The sequence below is a fragment of the Lichenostomus cassidix genome, chromosome 27 (genome assembly GCF_008360975.1).
Source record: "Lichenostomus cassidix isolate B80296 chromosome 27, HeHo_3.0, whole genome shotgun sequence".
In the NCBI taxonomy this organism is placed as follows: domain Eukaryota; kingdom Metazoa; phylum Chordata; class Aves; order Passeriformes; family Meliphagidae; genus Lichenostomus; species Lichenostomus cassidix.
In genome coordinates, this window is record NC_139507.1 from 1943519 (window position 1) to 1964996 (window position 21478).

At 49.2% G+C, this 21478-nt stretch overlaps 2 protein-coding genes and 3 pseudogenes across 2 annotated transcripts; 2 read left to right on the forward strand and 3 right to left on the reverse strand.

Moving 5' to 3' along the window:
* Window positions 1-3858: 3858 nt before the first annotated feature.
* LOC146426480 (feather keratin Cos1-1/Cos1-3/Cos2-1 pseudogene) lies at window positions 3859-4482 on the reverse strand (annotated as a pseudogene).
* Window positions 4483-9545: 5063 nt separating this feature from the next.
* Window positions 9546-10190, forward strand: LOC146426481 (feather keratin Cos1-2 pseudogene; annotated as a pseudogene).
* Window positions 10191-12436: 2246 nt separating this feature from the next.
* LOC146426482 (feather keratin Cos1-1/Cos1-3/Cos2-1-like) lies at window positions 12437-12962 on the reverse strand. Its single transcript, XM_085083263.1, has one exon. The coding sequence runs from the start codon at window positions 12939-12941 to the stop codon at window positions 12645-12647; it is 297 nt and encodes a 98-aa protein (XP_084939389.1). The 5' UTR covers window positions 12942-12962; the 3' UTR covers window positions 12437-12644.
* A 2848-nt stretch (window positions 12963-15810) lies between these two features.
* LOC146426483 (feather keratin Cos2-3 pseudogene) lies at window positions 15811-16441 on the forward strand (annotated as a pseudogene).
* Window positions 16442-20731: 4290 nt separating this feature from the next.
* LOC146426484 (feather keratin Cos1-1/Cos1-3/Cos2-1) lies at window positions 20732-21391 on the reverse strand. The gene has a single exon (XM_085083262.1). It carries the CDS (start codon window positions 21379-21381, stop codon window positions 21076-21078), a length of 306 nt encoding a protein of 101 aa, XP_084939388.1. The 5' UTR covers window positions 21382-21391; the 3' UTR covers window positions 20732-21075.
* Between the last annotated feature and the right edge of the window lie 87 nt (window positions 21392-21478).

Here is a 21478-nt window from a genome sequence, read left to right on the forward strand (position 1 = left end):
AGATGGAGACCAGACCTTCCACAGGATCACCACTTCAACCTAACTACTTCACTTGGACTGCTACCACCACCCTGACTAAAAGGGTGTAAGGTTGTATCTGACTGTCAGGATTTTTTTCTTGTATTATTGCACTTTTTAAAAAAATTTTCCTCTTAAATTTATAATCCTGACTTGTGATCTCCCACTGGTTTGTTTTGAAACTAATACAGGCCAGTACAACTTGGTACTGTGCAGGCAGACTCTTGTCTCACCTGTGCCGGTGGAAAGCACCAACACACACACCACCCAAATGGCATTGGATAACTCATGCATTTTACCAGAGACACAGGATTCAGAAGGCTCAGTTCCGTGGAGTTCTGAATAATGGTTTATTCCTGAAGGTATCCAGCAGCGAAAGAGGATGAATGACCCTGAGTCACCATTGATAAAGAGATACAGGGCCAATAGTCTGAGGGCACAGGGGCAGGGAGAAGGCTGGGGGATACAACGACCACCAGTGGTGAGAAGTGTGGCTAGCACAGGTTTTTCCCATGAGAATTTTTCTTGTGTTTTATAAATAAAGTTTGGATGTTATTGGAACAGTGTCCCAGAACTTGGACAGTGCAGGCCTGGCCAATCAGGCCTGGGGGAAGGCTTCTGACTGACCAATCTGGGTGACTTTGGAATACTCTATATATATTATGAAATCAAAACAATAAAGGTCATTTCCTTCTTGCCACTAAGAACTGGTGCCTTCATTACTCTGCTAGCTGCTCAACAGCGACAGAGAAGGGTGTGGTGGAGTGAGGGACCAGGTCAAGGTCAACCAACATAGGAGGATTAACATAGTCTAGGGAGAGACCATTCCAATATTCAGGGGGTAACTTCAAACCTTGGAGCTGTCCCTCCACCATGTTTTTGCTGCCCTGAGACCCCTTGGCTCTCCAGGGCCCCCGAGGTGGTCTCATCCATGGCAACAATGAATGGTAGGAGGAAGTGCCAGCAGTGAGGAGCCCATGTGAACTGGCAAGCCTTCATCTGCCACTAGAACTGCTCCATAGGCTCCTGCCTTTCCCAGTAGGGATTACCATTATCTTGTCCCTTTGTTCCCAAAGGGACTACACAGTTGCCTGGATGGTGCCATCTTGGAAGGATGTGATGTCATCTTACCCTTGTCCTTCAAACCATGAAGCATCCCCTGTTAGGTGCCACCTTGGGAAGGATATTTCCAGAATGCCTCTCTTTGCTCCTGAGGAGTTTGTGAGGTTCAGCAATTTTTTATCCAGAGGTAATTTACTGCTATTTATTGCTTGTTGCTGTTCTTTTTGTTAGTAAACTGTTATTTTTTCACTTATATCTACTCATATTTTGCTCTTCGTTGGTGAAAAGGGATTGGTTAGAATTCAGGGAAGATTACTCACTTTTGAGTGCCTAGCTATTTAAATTGTCTTAAACCAAGACACCCCCCATTAGTGAAATTTTCAAAACATTTTTCATTCCATTTTCTTTGGGACAATTGCTAATTTTCCCTTGTAGTTTAACCAGTTTGGTTGCAGAGTGAGATATTATTACTGTGGACTCTACATTCTAATAAGTGTATTTTGTCTTTGCAAGTGGACAGAGAGTGGGGTGAAGGGAAGTGAAGGAGGGTTGGCTTTGCTGACTCAAACCCCTTCTCTGGGGAGTGGAGGAAGGTGGCATCATACTCAGGGAGTCCCACCTCCCTCTCTGCCTCCTCAGTTTTTACGGGTAGATGGAGTTTAGGATGCAGGGATGATGTGGCTTTGCTGCATTAAACTCATAAGGGCTGAGGATTGTGACATCATGTTCAAGGAGGTCCATCTTTTCCTCAGGGCTGAAAAGCTCTAGTTCGTTCCCCACACCTCCCCCAGAAGTGCTAATTTGCAACTCCAAAGCTCTTTGGCTCTGGACACGTTGGTTTAACTGGTTTTTCAGGTTTTGGGCTAGCTTCTACTGGGCACTCCATTCTCGATCTGCTCTGAGGTGGGCTATTGTTTCATCCTCCAAGGCAATTTGCAACTCAGTCAGGTCTTTCTCTTGCTGCTCCACATCATATTTCTCTCTGAGTTCAACATCCACCCATTATGAATACGAAACCTTGTCCCTTGCTGGGTTTCTTTCCCCCGTCTTTTTCCAAAGTTCAGGTTTTCTCTGCAACTAACTGCAAAATTTGTGGAAATTTTTCTCTGCAACTAACTGCAAAGTTTGTAGAAAAACTGCTGTTTTTCTCAGCCCACATGCCTCTTTATCAGGCTGGACAAGTTTTATAAGCCTTTAGCAATTCTATAGGTGGGCAACAGGTCAGATTGGTTTTTACCTAGGATTCCATGACCTTTTTGCTGGAGAATAACAGTCTCAAGCAAAGAATAATTTCTCCTTTCTTCTGCAATAAGCAGCTATCTCTGTATAAAATACCTTTTCTTTGCCTCGAGAGCACCCTGCTTGCTGTGCCAGCTAAAATGTAAGAACCTCAAAATGGTGTTCAATGTGACACTTAAAAGGGTTTTGGTTTTTCATGTATTCTGAGTTAGACACATGGGATAAATACCAAGATATTCTCAAGAGGTCACAAAAACCGAAAAACCCTTTACTGGCAACTTTAGAAAAGAAAAGAACTTTGACAAAAGGTTTCAAGCAGCATCCAATCAGCACAAAACACTCCTCAAAGCATTAAATTAGTTCACTGAATTTAACAGACTCTAAGCCCATCTGATTTTAAGTTACTCATAATTCTGAGAAGGGGAGTTAGAAGAAGAAAAGGAAAGAGAGAAAGACAGGAAAGAAATAGAAAAGAACAAATACAGCTACGATTCCTGGTTCTAGGGAGTTTGGCTTGTAGAAATTCCAAGAAAAGGTAACGTCAAGACTTCTCTTTTGTCTCAGGTTGAATACACTTTGACTTTTCTGGATCCTGGTGGAACTTCCGGCCATCTAGCCACTTTGGGGCTAGATTGGGGTGCAGGGGTAGGGTGTGGAGCATTGTTTCTGGTTTTCCAGGGATTGGCAGCCACTTCAGGGTTGGGATACAAGTCCAGGAAATGGGGTGTATGGAGCAGGGCATCGCCTCACCAGGGCAGACCCCAAGGTGCCCCTTCCTCTACAAAAAAGCATGTGAAATGTTTCAAGCCAGCAATCCTTCCAGGCTCTCACTTATGGGGCTTGGAACATACTGGTCTAAATAAAGGCACCCATGCCTTTGGCAGCTGGGTGGGATTAGATGATCCGTAGGATCCATTCCAGCCCAAACCATTCCATGACGCCATGATCTGTGGGCTGTCTCTGGCAGACCATTTGTTCACCAGTGTCCGTCATACTTTGATACTCTTGGACACTGGTTTGGTCAAAAGGGAAGACATTGATGGTCAGATAACATCCATGCATACGTGGAAAAAATGTGAATTTATACTGAAGCCATAAGTCATTTGCACAAACTCAACCAAAAGTCATGCAGCACTGCATACCCTGAGTGTATGGCTAAGACCAATCCTGACTTGTGAATTGTCTCAGCCCTGCATGTCTGGACAGCAGCTTTGCCTGCCTTTGCTGAGTGAGTGCATCTCATCTGCCTGTGCTCCTGTGTGGGAGCCACAGACTTTAGACTAGGTAAGGGAGTGGAGGAGAAGGAAGGCATGAGGTTATGGGCTGGTCCCAGGAACTGTTGTTTCCCTTCCCCATTCCTGCCACCCTTTGGAACCCAGTCTCCCTGACGGACTTCGGATGCTGAACAGCCAGGGATGATTTTCTCAGGTCCAAGGGAAAATCAACTATGGAAAATCCCACCATTTGCTTCCTCCAGCTATTTTCCCTGAGCAGACTGGAAGAGCTGTTAAAGAACAAAGGAGGACTCAGACACCCATATATGAATGCAAAACAGTTTTATTGAGTGTAGAGAAAATATATACTCAGAGTGGCTCAGAGAGCACCAGGAACAGCCACTAAGAAGCAGTGGGGGTGTCCCTCTGCCTGGCCTGAAGGTCTCCACTAGGAGACATGGATAGCAAAAGAAAGAGCAAAAGGAGAGAGGATAAGGAAAGAACAATGCCTTGAAACGCTAAATACAATGTCCCAAAGCTCTATCTCCTGCACAGAACCATGTTCTGAGGTCTTGGAGGCTCTTCCCCAAGGATGTTTCCAGAAGATTTAGCAGGGACGACATCTGCTGCCACCATAGCGGTTGGTGATGCAGGAGATGTCAAAGCCCCCAGAGTTGATGGGAACTCCATCACAGCTGAGGATGCTGCCAACAGCAGCAGAGGTAGAGGATCCCACTACGGTGTTCTGTGGGAAAGAGCTGAGGATGGGGCCAGGCAGGGTCACAATCACAGGCGAGGGTTCAATGACGACAGTGGAGTCCTGGCACTGCCTGACACAGCACTCATTGCAGCTGTTGGCCAGCGGGCAGGGGCCGCAGGGCTGGCAGCAAGGGTTGCAGGGTGGTGGGCAGGGACGGCAAGGGTTGCAGGACATGGCTTGAGGTCACAGGTGCACCTGGCATGGAAGGCAAGAGAAACAGAAAGCACAAACACATGAGAAGCAGCACTGCAGCCAAGCACCCTGCAGCCAAGGCACCTCCTGGCCCCCATTGCACTGCCCAGCTCCAAGCCCAGCAGCCACCTCAGCCAAGTCCCAGCCTCTCTCTGCACAAGACCTTCTCTCCCCTGCCCTGTCCCACCAGAAACAGCTCCCAGCCCTGGGCTCCAACAGCCCCTGTCAGCTGAGACCTACAGCTGGGAAAGAGCTGGTCTTCAAGCAGAAGGAGAAGAGGTTTCAAACTCACCTGATTCCTGAGGAGAAGGAGGAGGTGAGAGAAGTGGATGAGGGAGAATAGACACTTGAGCTGCCTTTTATAGCAGTCCTGCACTGCTTCAGGGCTGGTATCACCTTTGTAGAAGTAGTAATTTTCTGACCAGCTCATTTCAAACGCAAACCATACCAGCTAATGGTAGGCCTGTGTGCTGTTTTCCTGCACTGCTGCCTTTTCATTTCCTAGTGCATTCCACGTGCTTACTTCTATGCAAACTTCTGTAAGTGTCAAGATGAGAGGTTTAATAACTTCAGGGCAGAAAGACGTCAGCAGAGGCACAATGCTCTGATCAAGGGCTGGCGGCATCCCCTGTGGGCAGGTGATGTGAGCCTGTGTCATGCCTGTAGATTTGTTTATGGCAAAGTTGTCAGGAAAGGGGCACCACTCCTGCACTTCTCACCTGCATGCTCAAGGTCTCCACTGTTTGGGTGCATGACAGCTGCAGTTTGCTATTTCCTTCTTCCATGGCTTTTTTTCTTTTGTTTTCTTTATCTCCCCAGGCCAGTCCAGTGGGGACAGGTTGCCCTCCCTCCTTCCACTGGAGACAGTGACGGACAGCCTGCAGGATCTCCACTGCACCTTAGTAGCTGCCCCTGATACTCCCTGTAGGAACTATTCCAGTCTGCTCAGGAAAAAGGATAGAGGAAGCAGAGGGTGAGACTCCCTGCAGTGGATTTTACTTTGTGCCCTTTCCCTTGGAGCTGGTGAAGACATCCCCTGCTGCTCTACGGCCAATGACGATGAGACCATTGATCCAAAATACAGTGGCAGTGGAGATAGAAAACAACAGTGCCTGGGAACAGCCCGCAACTTCTCCTCCTTCTCCTCTGCCCCATTATCCAGTGTACAAGGCCAGCATACAGGGACAGGTGAGATATGTACCTCATACCTCCTTTTGCGCATGGCACGGTCTAGCTGCTGTTGTTATATTTCGTTCTCAGATATTTCACAAGTATCAGGCATGCTCAAGTTATGCAATAGAAATTTTCCTGTGAAACCCACACCTCTGAAAGACTCTCTTGGCTTTGGTCATGTGTCCATCATCCCTGTGCAAATGCCTTGTGGTTTATAATGGAAAAAATCTGAGATGCTTTTCAGTTTTACTTGAAAATTTCTTATTAGAACTTTGCCTTCAGCCTTTTTTAATGATCTAATACATGTCACCCCCAGGTATTCATGGTCTCCCCTGTGCAGAAAAGGAACTGTTCAAGGTACTGATACCTAAATCGGCTAGAATAAACTTTCTAACACAATTTGAAGCATTAGAATGCAGACATTCTTTATCTGCACAGGACACAAAGAGAGGTGGAACACAATGAGACGTGGAGCACCACCTTTTCTTTTTCCCTGAGGCAATAAGCCCAGCTCAACACAGGAAACTGTTTGGAAAACTATTCACAACACCAGAATTTTTTGTCCAAAAGGAGACAGAGGAGTCCTACAACTTTATTCGAATAAAGGGAGAGAGTCCGCTGGGGCACATGCCCATGGGGTTTTCTCTCTCCAGGGTTTGGAGGACACAGCCTCCTTTTATCCTAACTCCCAGCCACGTGTTGCCCTCTTCCTTTCCCTGTTGGCTGAGGTACTAGGAAGGTCCAGCCTTCCTGAACCGCCTACCACATACTTCCCCTTGAACCTGTAATTTTACCCCAAAGTTCAGAAAATCAGGTTTGTGCCGACCCACTTATCTGTTCGAGGAGTCAGGCTGCCTGGGCTCTGTAACAAATCTGCTGCTTTAATTAATTAATAGAGACATTTACACCCATTTCAAAGACGTTAACACATATACCTTCACCCACAGAATTGTTTGTAAAGACATTAGCACACATCTTCCCTATCAAAACCGATTTCTGTTTGCTGATTTCTGGGTGCATGGGAGAAATTGGGATGATGGGGAGAACTGAGGCCCCTTTCCCTAGAGCTCAGCCTTGCACAGAAGGGTCTCCTGCCTAGATATCAAGACAGGAGAACGGTTCCATGCCCTCCTCCTAGCTCCCACCTCATCTGAAGCTCATGGGGAATCTCAGAAATTTGTGATTATAAAGATAGCTGAGATCTTCTGGTCTGTTCTTTCTTGGAAACATGGAGAGAGAATGGCTGGAAGAGAATCAGTGAGGGCTGGATGATTAGGAAAAGAAAAGCTGTAAAGCTGCTGCTGGTCTCCAGGCAGACAAGCGCAAGTGCCAACTAACCTCATTGCCCACCATCTCCTGAGGGTGTTATCAAACAGGATGAAAGAAAATTATCCAGCACCAATTTGATGTGAATAGGAAGACACTCCTTTATTGGGAGCATCCAGAGCATAGGGGATAGTTCCTCCAAAAAAATGTTCCACTTAACAAATGAACCCCATCTATTTTATAAACTCTTTTTTCTGAATCATCATTACAACTTTCTTCTCCCCACTACCAAACTTTTTCAAGAAAAATTGTATTATTAGTCACACTTAAAGATTCAGAAGAAATGCTCCAAAAAATCCCAGCCATCTAATGTAATTTCTAGATCCTATAGGAAATGGAACAGGTGCAGCTCATTAGGACCATTTCCTTAATGTTATTATTGGAAGGGACCCATCAAGATCATCAAATCCAACTACTGGCCCTGCACAGACACCCCAGCAATCCCACCCTGTGCCTGAGAGTGTTGTCCAAATGTTCCTGGAGCTCTGGAAGTCTTGGGGCTGTGACCATTCCCTGGGGAGCCTGTTCAGTGCTGGGCCACCCTCTGGGAGAAGAACCTGTTCCTGATAGCCAACCTAAACCTCCTCTGCCACAACTTCATGCCCTTTTTTGAGCCCTGTCCCTGGTCGCCAGAGAGAAGAGATCGGTGTCTGCCCCTCCACAAGTTGTAGACTGCAATCAGGTCTCCCCTCAGTTTCCCCTTATCCAGACTAAACAAACCAAGTGACCTCATTGACTCATTGTATGACTTCCCCTCCAGACCCTTCATCACCTTCGTGTCCTTTAGGCCCTCTCTAACAGCTTAATATCTTTCTTATATTGTGATGCTCAAAACTACCCCCAGAACTCAAGATGAGGCTGCTCTACTGCAGAGCAAAGTGGGACAATGCCCTCTCTAGCTTGGCTGGCAATGCTGGACCTGATGGCCCCCAGGACATGGTTGGCCCTCCAGGCTCCCAGGGCACTGGTGACTCATATCCAACTTGCCATCAATCAGGACCCCCAAGTGCCTTTCCTCAGCTCTGCTCTCCAGCCTCTCATTCCCTTGCCTGTGCATCCAGGGTTGCCCCATCCCAGGTGCAGAACCTGGCAATTTTGTTTGTTGAACTTCATATTGTTGGTGATTTCCCATCTCTAATTTCTGGAGGTCTCTTTGCAGGGCCTCTCCTCTTTGAGAGAGTTGACAGCTCCTCCACTTTTGTGTTGTCTGTGAACTTAATTAGAATTTGTTCAAGTACTGCATCCAAATTGTTCATGAAGATGTTGAAGAGGATTGACCCTAAATCTGAGTAACCTCATTGGAAACCAACTGCCAGTCTGATGTTACCCCTTCACTGTCACCCTTTGTGCCCAACCCATGAGCCAGCTTCTCATGCATCACACAATATATTTATCCAGCTGCATACTGGACATTTTGTCCAGAAGGGTCCTCTGAGAGACAGTATCAAAAACTTTACAGAAATGCAAAAACTATTCCATCAATTGGCTACCCTTGATCAACTAGGTGGGTCACCTTGTTCTGAAAGGAAATTAGGTTTGACAAGCAGGGCTTTCCTCTCATGAACTCACATTGATGACCAATGATTGCCTTGTTATTCAGGTGTTTTTCAATACCTCCTAGAATAACCTTCCCCCTAATTTGACCAGGTATTTTACTATAAGCCTAGTAAAATACCTGGTCAAATTAAGCCTGGACTGACACATGTGTGCTCACAAATGTCTGCATGGAGCAAACAAAAATCTGTACACTCAAATAAGGTCAGGGAATGTCATCAGCTGAGGGGTTGTGGAGACACAGCATGTCCCCTCACGTGGGAGCCCTTGGGCATGTGGGAGAGAAGCACAAGAGCAGTGCCCCTTTCCAGACAACTTTGCCACAGACAAGACCACAGGAATGAAACATGTAACAACACCTGCCCAGAGGGGATGCCAATAAAAATTAATCTGAGACTCCTGCCTCTGCTGACGTCTTTCTGACCTGGAAATCATTGAAACTCTCATCCCAGCACTTACAGAAGGAGATCTTCATATAGGAAAGCACGCGGAATTAGCCAGGAAATGAAAAGGCAGCAGTGCAGGAAATCAAGACACAGCCCTAACATTAGATGGGATGGCTTGCATTCGACATGAGCTGGTCAGAAAATTATTACTTCCACCAAGGTGCCTCTGGGCCTGAAGCAGTCCAGGACTGCTATAAAAGGCAGCCCAAGTCTCTGCTCCTTCATCCACTTCTCTCATCTCCTCCTCCTCCTCAGGAATCAGGTGAGTGGGAAACCTCTTCTCCTCCTTCTCCTGCTTCAAGACCAGCTCTTTCCTGGCTGTAGGTCTCAGCTGATAGCAGCTGTTGGAGCCCAGGGCTGGGAGCTGCTTGTGCTGGGAGAGGGCAGGGGAGAGAAGGTCTTGTGCAGAGAGAGGCTGGGACTTGGCTGAGGTGGCTGCTGGGCTTGGAGCTGGGCAGTGCAACGGGGCCCAGGAGGTGCCTTGGCTGCAGGGTGCTTGGCTGCAGTGCTGCTTCTCATGTGTTTGTGCTTTCTGCTTCTCCCTGTCCTCTGTTCCAGGTGCACCTGTGACCTCAAGCCATGTCCTGCTGCCCACAGCCCTGCAACCCATGCTGCCAGCCCTGCGGCCCCACACCGCTGGCCAACAGCTGCAATGAGTGCTGTGTCAGGCAGTGCCAGAGCTCCACTGTGGCCATCCAGCCCTCCCCCGTGGTGGTGACCCTGCCTGGCCCCATCCTCAGCTCCTTCCCACAGAACACCGTGGTGGGATCCTCTACCTCTGCTGCTGTTGGCAGCATCCTCAGCTGTGATGGAGTTCCCATCAACTCTGGGGGCTTTGACATCTCCTGCATCACCAACCGCTATGGTGGCAGCAGATGTCGTCCCTGCTAAATCTGCTGGCAACATCCTTTGGCAAGAACCTCCAAGATTTCAGAATGTGTTTCTGTGCAGGAGATAGAGCTTTGGGACATTGTATTTAGTTTCTGAGCCATTGTTACCATCTTCTACTATTCTCTGTCTTTTGCTTGCTGTCCATGTCTCCCCAGGCTCGTCTTGTGGGGACCTGTTACCCTCCCTCTCTCTTTAGGGTGGGCAAATGGACACGCTGGAGGAGCTCCACTGCATCTTAGTGGGTGTTCCTGTTGCTCCCTGTGAGCCGCCTCTTTTTCTACCTTGCGTTCATTAAAGTGTTGCATCCAAGCCTTGGCCTCCAAGTCCTCCCTCTTTCTGTGGCAACTCTTCCAGTCTCCTCAGGGTAGAAGGTGGAGGCGCAGATGGTGGAACCCTCTGTGGCAGATTTTACTTTGTGCCTTTGCCTTTGGAGCTGATGAAGAACATCCCTGGCTACTCCACAGCCAATGACAAACAGGGAAAAGATGGCTCTAAAGGGTGGCAGGAATGAGGAAGAGAAACAACAATGTCTGGGAACAGCCCACAGCATCATCCCTTCCTTCTCCTCCCCTGCACTACCCACTCTAGGGTCCACTCTAGCCCACATGGTCAAAGGCAGACAAGATAGGTACCTTGTCAAGTCTTTCAGCACCTGGCAGGACCCAGCTGCTGCCCAGGTATGCAGGGATGAGGTGGTGCAGAAGTTGGGATCAGTATCTGCAAATCAAGTTACGCAGACTGCGGATTCCCACCCCTAAGGCATCAAAAACCCAGGTTCATCTATGCTCACAGTCAAAAGGAATGGCAGAAGTCAGAGGGTTCGTGAACAATCAAAGTTTTATTAGTAGATCCCACACTTGGTGTGGAAATTGGTATGTTATCGTAGTCCCAAGACCTACTGTAAGCACGTGACAGTGGGTGCTGGATTAAGGGGCCTGGTGAAAGTGAAGAGACAAATTAAAGAGGGAGAGATGAATTAATGAGGGAAAGAGAGAAAGAAAGAGAGGAAAAAGGGGGAAAGAGAGAGGTACAGAGAAAGAACCAGACAGAAAAAGAATTCCTGGTACCAGCATCGATCCAGCTGATGGGATGTCAGTCTTGGTGTCAGCATCCACCTGGCTGTGACGGTCCGGTCCATTGGATGTCCAAGGTCCTGAGGGCACTGCCCAGACTTGGGGTGGGGGGGAGGTACCTTTTTATGGATAGGTTTCTCTGTTCCAAAGACAGGTTTCTTGCTTTCTATGCAAATGAGTTCTCATGCACAGTCTTGATTTGAAAGACAGGTGTCTGCTAAGGAAGGTGGGAACCTCCCTCAGAATAGAGAATATGACCCCCTTCACTCTGAATTATTATAACTTTGAAATCAAGGGGCTTTTAGGCAAATTATTGGGAAAAGGAATAACAGTTCTTTACTAGTATTTATAACAAGGCAAATAAGCAACAACAACAGTAGCAGCACAAACAAAACCAGAAAACCCAATGGCAGCTTGCTCTGGGCTGCCAGACACCCTCCCCTTCTGTGCAGTTACAGTCACAGCCGGCAGGGGCGCTGTTGGCTCCTGGCAGTGCAGGGCAGGTGCAATGATTCCCCCACAGCTGCAGGTGGCGCTGTGGCACGAGATCAGCCGCATCTCCCTCACGTGGTAATGGCGGGTGAGCTGGCTAGTGGAACAGGCTGCCACAGGAACCTTGGACTGGCGGCTGGGGTGACAAGGGCTGGCAGGGGCTGGCTCCAGAGTAGCAAGCAAGAGGTGGCAGAAGCTCCGCAGCTGTGGCAGGAGCCGCAGTGTGTCCCAGCAGGCAGGAATGTGGGGTTACAGTGTAACAGAAACAAGCCTGAGGCAGCGGCAGAAAAGTGGCAGAGCTGGGTAGTGGCATCCATGTTCGTCTGCAGTAGCTGCAGAGCACAGCTGGGGAGACGTGCACTCTGGGAGGGAGAAGAGGGTCGGGGTCCTGGGTTTTCCCCTGAGGCACTTACGTGGATGGTGAAGGTCCTTCCCAGTCAAACTGGGTGTTAATAAGGTCCCGGTTCAATGGCAGCTCTTACAACCAAAGGCTCACCTACAGTAAGGAAGGAGCAGTACAGGGCTGAGCTCCGGTGCTGGTAGTTAATTCTCCTGCATGAAGTAACAGCTCAACTGTCCCCTCCAATGCCCAGAGAGCAAGAGAGAGCAGGGAGTTGTTCCCAGACCCTTCCCCTGGCCCTGGGATCGCTGCCCCACTGAGAGAAAGCCCTCAGATAAGAGAAGTTCAGCCAGGTGCTCTCCTCCTCCCACCATGGGTACATATTTTGTCCCTCTTAAGCACTGATCATTATTGTCTCTTAGCACAATAGGGATGGGACAAAATTCCCTAATAAAAAGAAAACAAAAGGAAAAAATCCTAACTTCCAATACAAAGCAATATGGAAGGTTTGCCAAAGAATGAGGTATGATTCAGAGACCCAGGCTTGGATGCAAAAGTACTTTATTGAGTGTAAAGAAAAGTGGCTCAGAGAGAGCACCAGGAGCAGCCACTAAGATGCAGGGGAGCTCCTGCAGGCTCTGCATCTGCCTGCCTGAGGAGGGAGGGAGGGCAACAAGTCCCACTGGGCTGGCCTGGGGAGACATGGACAGCACAGGAAGAAGATGGAAGAGTAGGAGAAAGAAACATCACCCTGAAGGTGTAAATACAATGTCCAGAAGATCTATCTCCTGCTCAGAACCATGTTCTACCAGAACCATGTTCTGAAGTCTTGGAGATCCTTGCCCGAGGATGTTGGAAACAGATTTAGCAGGGACGACATCTGCTGCCACCATAGCGGCTGGTGATGCAGGAAAGGTCAAAGCCCCCAGAGTTGATGGGCACTCCATCACAGCTGAGGATGCTGCCAACGGCAGCAGAGGTAGAGGATCCCACCACGGTGTTCTGTGGGAAGGAGCTGAGGATGGGGCCAGGCAGGGTCACAATCACAGGCGAGGGTTCAATGACAACAGTGGAGTCCTGGCACTGCCTGACACAGCACTCATTGCAGCTGTTGGCCAGCGGGGTGGGGCCGCAGGGCTGGCAGCAAGGGTTGCAGGACATGGCTTGAGGTCACAGGTGCACCTGTCATGGAAGGCAGGAGAAGCAGCACAAACACATGAGAAGCAGCACTGCAGCCAAGCACCCTGCAGCCAAGGCACCTCCTGGCCCCCATTGCACTGCCCAGCTCCAAGCCCAGCAGCCACCTCAACCAAGTCCCAGCCTCTCTCTGCACAAGACCTTCTCTCCCCTGCCCTCTCCCAGCAAAAGCAGCTCCCAGCCCTGGGCTCCAACAGCTCCTGTCAGCTGAGACCTACAGCCAGGAAAGAGCTGGTCTTGAAGCAGGAGCAGGAGGAGAAGAGGCTTCCCACTCACCTGATTCCTGAGGAGGAGGTGGTGAGAAAAGTGGATGAAGGAGCAGAGACTTGGGCTGCCTTTTATAGCAGTCCTGGACTGCTTCAGGCCCAGAGGCACCTTGGTGCAAGTAATAATTTTCTGACCAGCTCATGTCAAATGTGAACCATCCCAGGTAATGGTAGGGGCTGTGTCCTGGTTTCCTGCACTGCTGCCTTTTCATTTCCTGGCTAATTCCGTGCGCTTTCCTATATGAAGGGTCATTCTTAAATGCCAGGATGAGAGCATCTGGGATTTCAGGGCAGAAAGACATCAGTGGACAAAGAAGGTTTAGATCAAGGGCTGTTGGCATCCCAGGTGATTTGTACCTGTGTCATTCCTGTGAACTCCTCTGTGGCCGGAAATTGACCCTGCTCTCAATGATCGTAAAGGCATTTTTGTGATTCTATGACTGTGCAGCTATCAGGAGTCTTGGGCATTTGAATGACACAATTAAGAATGAGACCATCAGAAGGTCAGTGCAACCAGAAGTTACCACACATACAGTGAACCTTTTCTTCTCCATGTAGCTTCTAACCGTGGTGGAGAATGGCCTTCTCAATATGACTGCATGGAGCAATCAATATGTGCAGGGCTTATAGCCTTTGCTCTTCCTCATCGGGATTCCTTTTGTGGAGATCTGGTACACCTCCACTGCTGCATCAATGCTGATGGAGACTTTCCTTGTCACCAGGAAAATAATGTTTCCTGCAAGCCCTGGTCATGTGTACATTGGGTTTGTGGTTGTCTTCACTCAGGTGGTTCTCCTGCTGATTGGCCCTTCTGCACCAAAAAAGGCATCACTTAATCTAAGTCCCCTGATGTGGCCTCTGCTGATCCTGATCCTGCAGCTGTTCCCACGCCACTGTGTGTCAAAGATGACCAAAGATCTAGAGAACCTGTGCTGTGAGGGATGACTGAAGGAGTGGGGCCTTTTCTCACTGGAGAATGGGAGGCTTGGGGAGAACCTCATCACAGTCTTTTAGTAAATAAATGGGATCTACCAAGAGCACCGAGACTTTCTCAGCACAAGGACCCACATGGAGGAGCTGCCCGTGGGGGTCACACAGAGAGGGAAGAGGAACTGGAGATGATTTGGGTGCTGGCAACTGAGACCAGTGCGTGGGTCTCAGTAGGAGCGGGTGAAGCCTTTGTTTCTGGAAATATGTAGATGTGCACAGGGGCCAGTAAGACGGAGAACTGAGGGCAGGAGGAGCATGTGTGGAACCTCACAGGCTCCAGGGGACACTGTACCTGAGTTGTTATTCTGAGCCCAGCAGTGCCTTGAAGAGTTCCTTTTTCGCATGCAGGAGACCATGGATATCCGGGGCATGACATCAATTAGAGCATTACTCAAGGCTGAAGGCAACTGAATTTTTGTATCCCATCCCCACTGCTACCACCCTTTGAACTTGTGCAGTATTCAGGGATGTCTTCATTAGTTCCAAGGGAAAGAGCACAGAGGAAAATCCACTGCAGGGACTGATAACCTCTGCCTTGTTTAACCTGGTACATGAGCAGATTGGAAGAGCTGCCACAGAACAAAGGAGAACTTGGTGGCCAAGGCATGAGTGCACAACTTTAATGAGTCTAAGAAAGAAAAGGAGGTGACTCACAGAGACCACCAGGTACAGCCACTAACATGCAGTGGAGCTCCTGCAGGGTGTCCATCTGCCTGCCATGCACAGAGAGAGAGGGCAAAATATCCCCTCTAGACTGGCCTGGGGAGAAAGAGACAGCAGGTGATAAGCTGGAGAAGAGGGCAATAAGGAAACAAAGTCAGGAACCTCTGTCATGTTCCCTCACGTGGCAGTCCTTGGGTGTGTGGGCAAGAAGAACAAGAGGAGTGTCCATTTCCTGAAAACTTTGCCACAAACAACCCACTCAGAAATGAGCCAAGAGAACATCACCTGCCCACAAGGGATGCCAACAGCCCTTGATCTGAGACTCCTGCCTCGGAAATCATCGAGCCTCTCATCCCAGCACTTACAGAAGGAGATCTTCATATAGGAAAGCACGTGGCAGAAGCCAGGAAATGAAAAGGCAGCAGTGCAGGAAACCAGGACACAGCCCCTACCATTAGCTGGGATGGTTCACATTGGCCATGAGCTGGTCAGAAAATTATTACTTCCACCAAGGTGCCGCTGGGCCTGACACAGAGCAGGACTGCTATAAAAGGCAGCCCAAGTCCCTGCTCTCACATCTACTTCTCTCACCTCCTCATCCTCAGGAACAAGGTGAGTGGGAAGCCTCTTCTCCTCCTCCTTCTTCTGCTTCAAGACCAGCTCTTTCCTGGCTGTAGGTCTCAGCTGATAGGAGCTGTTGGAGCCCAGGGCTGGGAGCTGCTTGTGCTGGGAGAGGGCAGGGGAGAGAAGGTCTTTTGCAGAGAGAGGCTGGGACTTGGCTGAGGTGGCTGCTGGGCTTGGAGCTGGACAGTGCAACGGGGGCCAGGAGGTGCCTTGGCTGCAAGGTGCTCGGCTGCAGTGCTGCTTCTCATGTGTTTGTGCTTTCTGCTTCTCCCTGTCCTCTGTTCCAGGTGCACCTGTGACCCCGAGCCATGTCCTGCAACCCTTGCTGCCAGCCCTGCGGCCCCTGCCCGCTGGCCAACAGCTGCAATGAGTGCTGTGTCAGGCAGTGCCAGAGCTCCACTGTGGCCATCCAGCCCTCTGCCGTGGTTGTGACCCTGCCTGGCCCCATCCTCAGCTCCTTCCCACAGAACACTGTGGTGGGATCCTCTACCTCTGCTGCTGTTGGCAACATCCTCAGCTGTGGTGGAGTTCCCATCAACTCTGGGGGCTTTGACATCTCCTGCATCACCAACTGCTATGGTGGCAACAGGTGTCGTCCCTGCTAAATCTGCTGACGACATCCTTTGGCAAGAACTTCCATGACCTCAGACCGCAGTTCTAGGCCAGAGATAGAGCTTTGGGTCATTTCCTTTGCTGCATGAAGCCATTGTTACCATCTTCTACTCTTCTCTGTCTTTTGTTTGCTGTCCATATCTCCCCAGGCTAATCTAGTGGGGACCTGTTGCCCTCCCTCCCTCTTTCAGGCAGGCAGATGGTCACCCTGCAGGAACTCTACTGCATCTTAGTGGGTGTTGCACCTGGTGGTCTCTGTGACCCACCTCCTTTTCTTTCTTACACTTAATAAAGCTGTTTTGCATCCAAGCCTTGGCCTCCAAGTTCTCCTTTGTTTTGTTGCAAGTCTTTCAGTCTGCTCAGGTAAAATAGGTGGAGGAAACAAATGGTGGGATTTCCTTCAGCAGATTTTTCTTCCTGCCCTTTTCCTTGGAGATGGCAAAGTTACACCTGGGTACTCAGCAGCCAAAGGCCATCAGGGAGACATTAGGGAGCAGTTGTGAAGCGTAACAAGAATTCCTGGGACCAGCCTACAACCTCTCCCTTCCTTCTCCTCCACTCCCTTACCTAGTCTAAGGTCCGTGGCTCCCACACAGGAGCACAGGCAGATGAGATGCACTCACTCAGCACAGGCAGGCAAAGCTGCTGTCCAGACATGCAGGGCTGAGACAATTTACAAGTCAGGATTGGTTTTAGCCTTAGGATATGCTATGACAAATGACTTTTGGTTGAGTTTGTGCAAAGGACTTACGGCTTCAGTATTAAATGACATTTCTCCCATGAGTGAATGGATCTAATCTGTCTGTCAATGTCTTCCGTACTGAAGCCTTGAATTGTGTCTTGAATTATGGTCAAACTATGGGAAACTTTAGTTGATATATTGGTTTGTGCCTGTTTTGTCTAGATGCTGTGAAAACTTATAAATAATGAGAGAGAGGAAAACTATCTCTTCTCCTGGTCATTTCAGACCCCATGTCTTGTTTTTCTTTCTCCAGTCCTCCATCATTTCTGCCTCTTCCTTATGATCTGTCTTGGCCTAGTCTTTCACAGACAAATGTATGTGAATAAAAATTATTGCAGAAGCTCTCTTCTCTCTCTGCACTGCACATTTTCTTACCTTTCAACACAAACAGACAGGACTTTTGATAGTTGATGCAGGGGCATGAAAGCTCTCTCATCCCACTCATCCTTAGGGTGTCCAAGTCTCTCCTCTGGCTGGCACAAGTTGTGCAGCAGACCCTGGTATCCATTCTTCCTGCATGTTTGCAGTGCCAGGGCTTGATTTTTTCTCTCCCTTAATCTTGGAGACTTCCAACTGGACAAGAAGGGAGGAGCAGGATTAAACCTCTCCCAGGTCCCTCATCCTGCAGGAAGTGCCCTGGAGCCAGCACAGGAGGACCAGGCACTATAGACTGTTCCCTGGAGACTCTGGGCAGCATGATACTAGGTATGGAAGATCTGATTCTCTCTGGGGTATCCCTGTGGAAGGTAATTGGTATTATTTTGCTGTGGGATACATGCTGAGCTGAGGTGTCAAACCTCCTGCCCAAACACACCCCTGCCTTGCTGTTCCTGTAAATGAGGAACAGGAAGCCTTTTCTGCTGTCACTTTGAATCCCCTTGTTTTGGGTCTTAGATCTTTTCCCTGTGGAATCACTGACCCATGTTTTCTTCCAAGCACAATTGGGCAGACCACGGTCACCCAGCAACAATAACCCACAGCAGAGGAGAGAGCACCTTCCATTCCACCTGTGCCTACCATACCAATGATTTTAATGCCATGTTCTGGTACCAGCAGAGGAAAAGCCAAGCCCCACAGCTGCTCTCCTATCAGGCATTAAGGTGAGCTCTTCTCTTGGAGCACTACTTCCTTTGTGCACCCAGAGACCTTCAGGCCATTCTGTTCTTCCAGAAGGAGTCAATGACAGTGGCTTGAGAAGAAGGAAAAAAACAGGCTTTGAAACTGGTTTCCCTGGGCATCCTAGGACAGGAAACTATTTGCCATGCGCTGTGCAGGGAACACTTGTCCATTTCTCCTTTCTGTACAGCACCAAGGGCTGGAAGGAACCAGAGACTCACCTGAACCTTGTAGTCAGTTCCTGTGAAAAAGGTTTGGGGTTTTTGTGGTTTTGGTTTTCTTTTTAAAAAAAGGTCTTTAATTTGCTCCCTGAGCTCTTCTCAAAACCCCATCACTCATTGCAGCTGTTGGCCAGTGGGGTGGAGCCTCAGGGCTGGCAGAAAGAGGTGCAGGGCTGGCACTGCTCTGTGCAGGACATGTCTCGAGGCACAAGGGTCACCTGGAGAAAGGGCAGAGAGGAACCACGGTATAAGGATACATGAGGAACATCCTGTCGCTTCATCAGGAGTGAGTCAAAGAACCTACCAGGCCAGGAGGTGGAGGCTCTGCAGAGATCTATGAGGGCTTATTGGCCTGATCCTGCCAAGGCTCAAAGAGAACCACCAGCTCCTATGCAGCTATTGCTCAGCCCGAGTAATTTTCTGACAGACTCCTCTTGAATCATATCACATCACATTTAAAATGCAAAACATCCCATTTAATGTTATGAGCTGCGGTTTGGCTTCCTGAGTGGCTGTATTTTCATTTCCTGTTTTATTTCAGGCACATTTCCTAGTGAACACACCTTGTTGGGTTGTTTTTTGAGTTTATTTTGTGACAAGATGAGAGGCCCAGGTAATTCTGGATCAGAACACATCAGCTTGGACAGAGGACTCGTGATATGCTGGGAGAATGTAGTAAAAACTAGTTATGTCAGTCTGGATCACTGCTTTGGGGGTCTTCGGTGGCCCTGTTGGCAAGAAATGGCTCAGTTCCTGGATTTTATTCTATCCTGCCTAACAGTGAACCCAGACAAATTCTGCTCCTCCTCCCCTTTCAGAGAGAAGTGTGTGGAGCCCATGTCTCGGTCTTGTTCTTCTCCAAAATGCTCCAGCCCTGTCACCATCATCTCCACATGTTCACAGCAGAGGCCATGGTACATTCTTTCACAGAATCACAGAATATGCTGTGTTGGAAGTGACCCACAAGGATCATGAAGTCCAACTCTTAGCCCTACAAGGACACCACCAAGAGGCACCCTATGCACCTGAGAGTGTTGTTTAAACTCTTGTTGAACTCTGTCAGGCTTGGGGCTGTGCCCACTGCCCTGGGGAGCCTGTTCCAGTACCCTCTGGATAAAGAATGTTTTTCTAATATCCAACCTAAACCTCTTGTGACACAACTTCAGCCTGTTGTTTCTAGTCCTGTCACCAGAGAGATCAGTGCCTTCACCTGCTCTTCCCCTCACAAGGAAGTTGTAGACAGAAATGAGGTCTGACCTCAATCTCCTCCTCCCCAGGCTGAACAGACCAAGTGACCTCAGATGCTCCTCATACAGCTTGCCCTCAAAGTCCTTCCCGATTCTTGTGGCCTCCTTTGGACACTTTCCAATGGTTTAATGTCTTCTTTTACATTGTGATGCCCACAACTGCATCCAGGAGTCGAAGTGAGGCTGCCCCAGTGCAGAGCAGAGCAGGACAATTCCCTCTCTAGCTTGGCTGGCAATGCTGATGCCCCCCAGGAACATGGTTGGCCCTCCTGGCTGCCAGGGCACTGCTGACTCATACCCAGTTTGCCCTCCACCAGGACGCCCAGGTCCCTTTCCGCAGTGCTCCTTTCCAAGCTCTCATTCCCCAGCCTGTCTGTACATCCAGGGTTTCCCCATCCCAAGAGCAGAATCAGGGACTTGCCCTTGTTGAACTTCATATGGTTGGTGATTGACCAGCCCTCTGATTTGTTGAGGCCTCTTTGCAGGGCATCCCTGCCTTTGAGGGAGTCAACAGCTCCTCCCAGTTTTGTTTCATCTGTGAACTTGCTTAGTTTCCTTTCCAGTCCTGCATGCCAGTCATTAATGAAGATGTTGAAGAGCACAGCGCTGAGGATGGAGCTCTACAGAACCCCAACAGTGGCAGATCACCAGTCTGATGTCACCCTAGTCACCTGATTGTGCCCAACCCATGAGCCAGTTGCTCACCCATCACATGATGTGCTTATCCAGCTGTGGGCTGGACATTTTGTCCAGAGGATCCTGGGAGAGACATTATTGAAAGCTTTGCTGAAGTCCAAAAAGATTGTATCAACTGGCTTCCCTTGATCAAGCAGGTGGGTTACCTTGTCATAAAAGGAAATCAGATTTGAAAAGCAGGACTTTCCCCTCATGAAGCCGTGCTGGCTGTGACTTTGAGTGTTCTTGTCTCATGTGCACTTGTGTGCAGCCATGACTGTGTGAATATACATAGGTGCTAGAATTTGTGAATGATTCCTTTCTGGTGTGCATAAGTGTGTGTGTGTGTGTGTGTGTGTGTGTGTGTGTTTGTGTCCCTCCTCATGAGGGATTGCTCTTCTTACAGCAGTGACACTCTCTTCAGTTCCAAGGAACTGTACCCTTAAATGTTGCACTTCCATGGTGCCCCAAAATTCCATTCCTCTGTGAATGGAGAAGGGTCTCCATTTGCCCTCACCCACTTCCACAACTGAGCAACACCTTTCTCCTTTGGCATTCAGGAGTGAAACCATGGGGAAGGACCACGCAGAGGCCGGACTTGAATGCAAAAGAACTTTAATGAAATGAAAGAAGGAAACAAAGCCACTGCAAGCAGAGGTCAGCAGCACAGGCAGCACCGAGGGCAGCAGAGAATCTGCGCTCCTTGGCTATTGAATAGTTCCTGCATATTGGTCTACCTGTCCCACAAAGGGAAGAAACCAAGTGGTCCCTACCAAGCAGACCTTTGGGGAGCATAGCAGCACATAGGAACCAATGCAAACAATGAAAAGGGAGAGAGAGGCAAGTTTGGTATCCTGCAAACAGCACTCAAAACCTAGATCCTCTGCCCAGCACCATGTTCTGAGTTCCTCAAGGTGTCTCACTGGGGCTTTCCCAGCAGATTTAGCAGGGACGACATCTGTTGCCACCGTAGCGCCTGGTGATGCAGGACAGGTCAAAGCCACCAGAGTTGATGGGCACTCCGTCAGAGCTGAGGATGCTGCCAACGGCAGCAGAGGTAGAGGATCCCACCACGGTGTTCTGTGGGAAGGAGCTGAGGATGGGGCCAGGCAGGGTCACCACCACTGCAGGAGGCTCAATGACAACAGTAGAGCTCTGACACTGCCTGACACAGGGCTCATTGCAGCTGTTGGCCAGTGGGGTGGGACCACAGGGTTGGCAGGGACGGCACTGGGTGTTGCAGGACATGGCTCGGGGTCTGCAGGTGCACCTGTGAGGGAGAGCACACAGGAAACAGAGCACAAGGGTGGGTGGGTGGGTGAGGAGCAGCCTGGTTACCCCATCA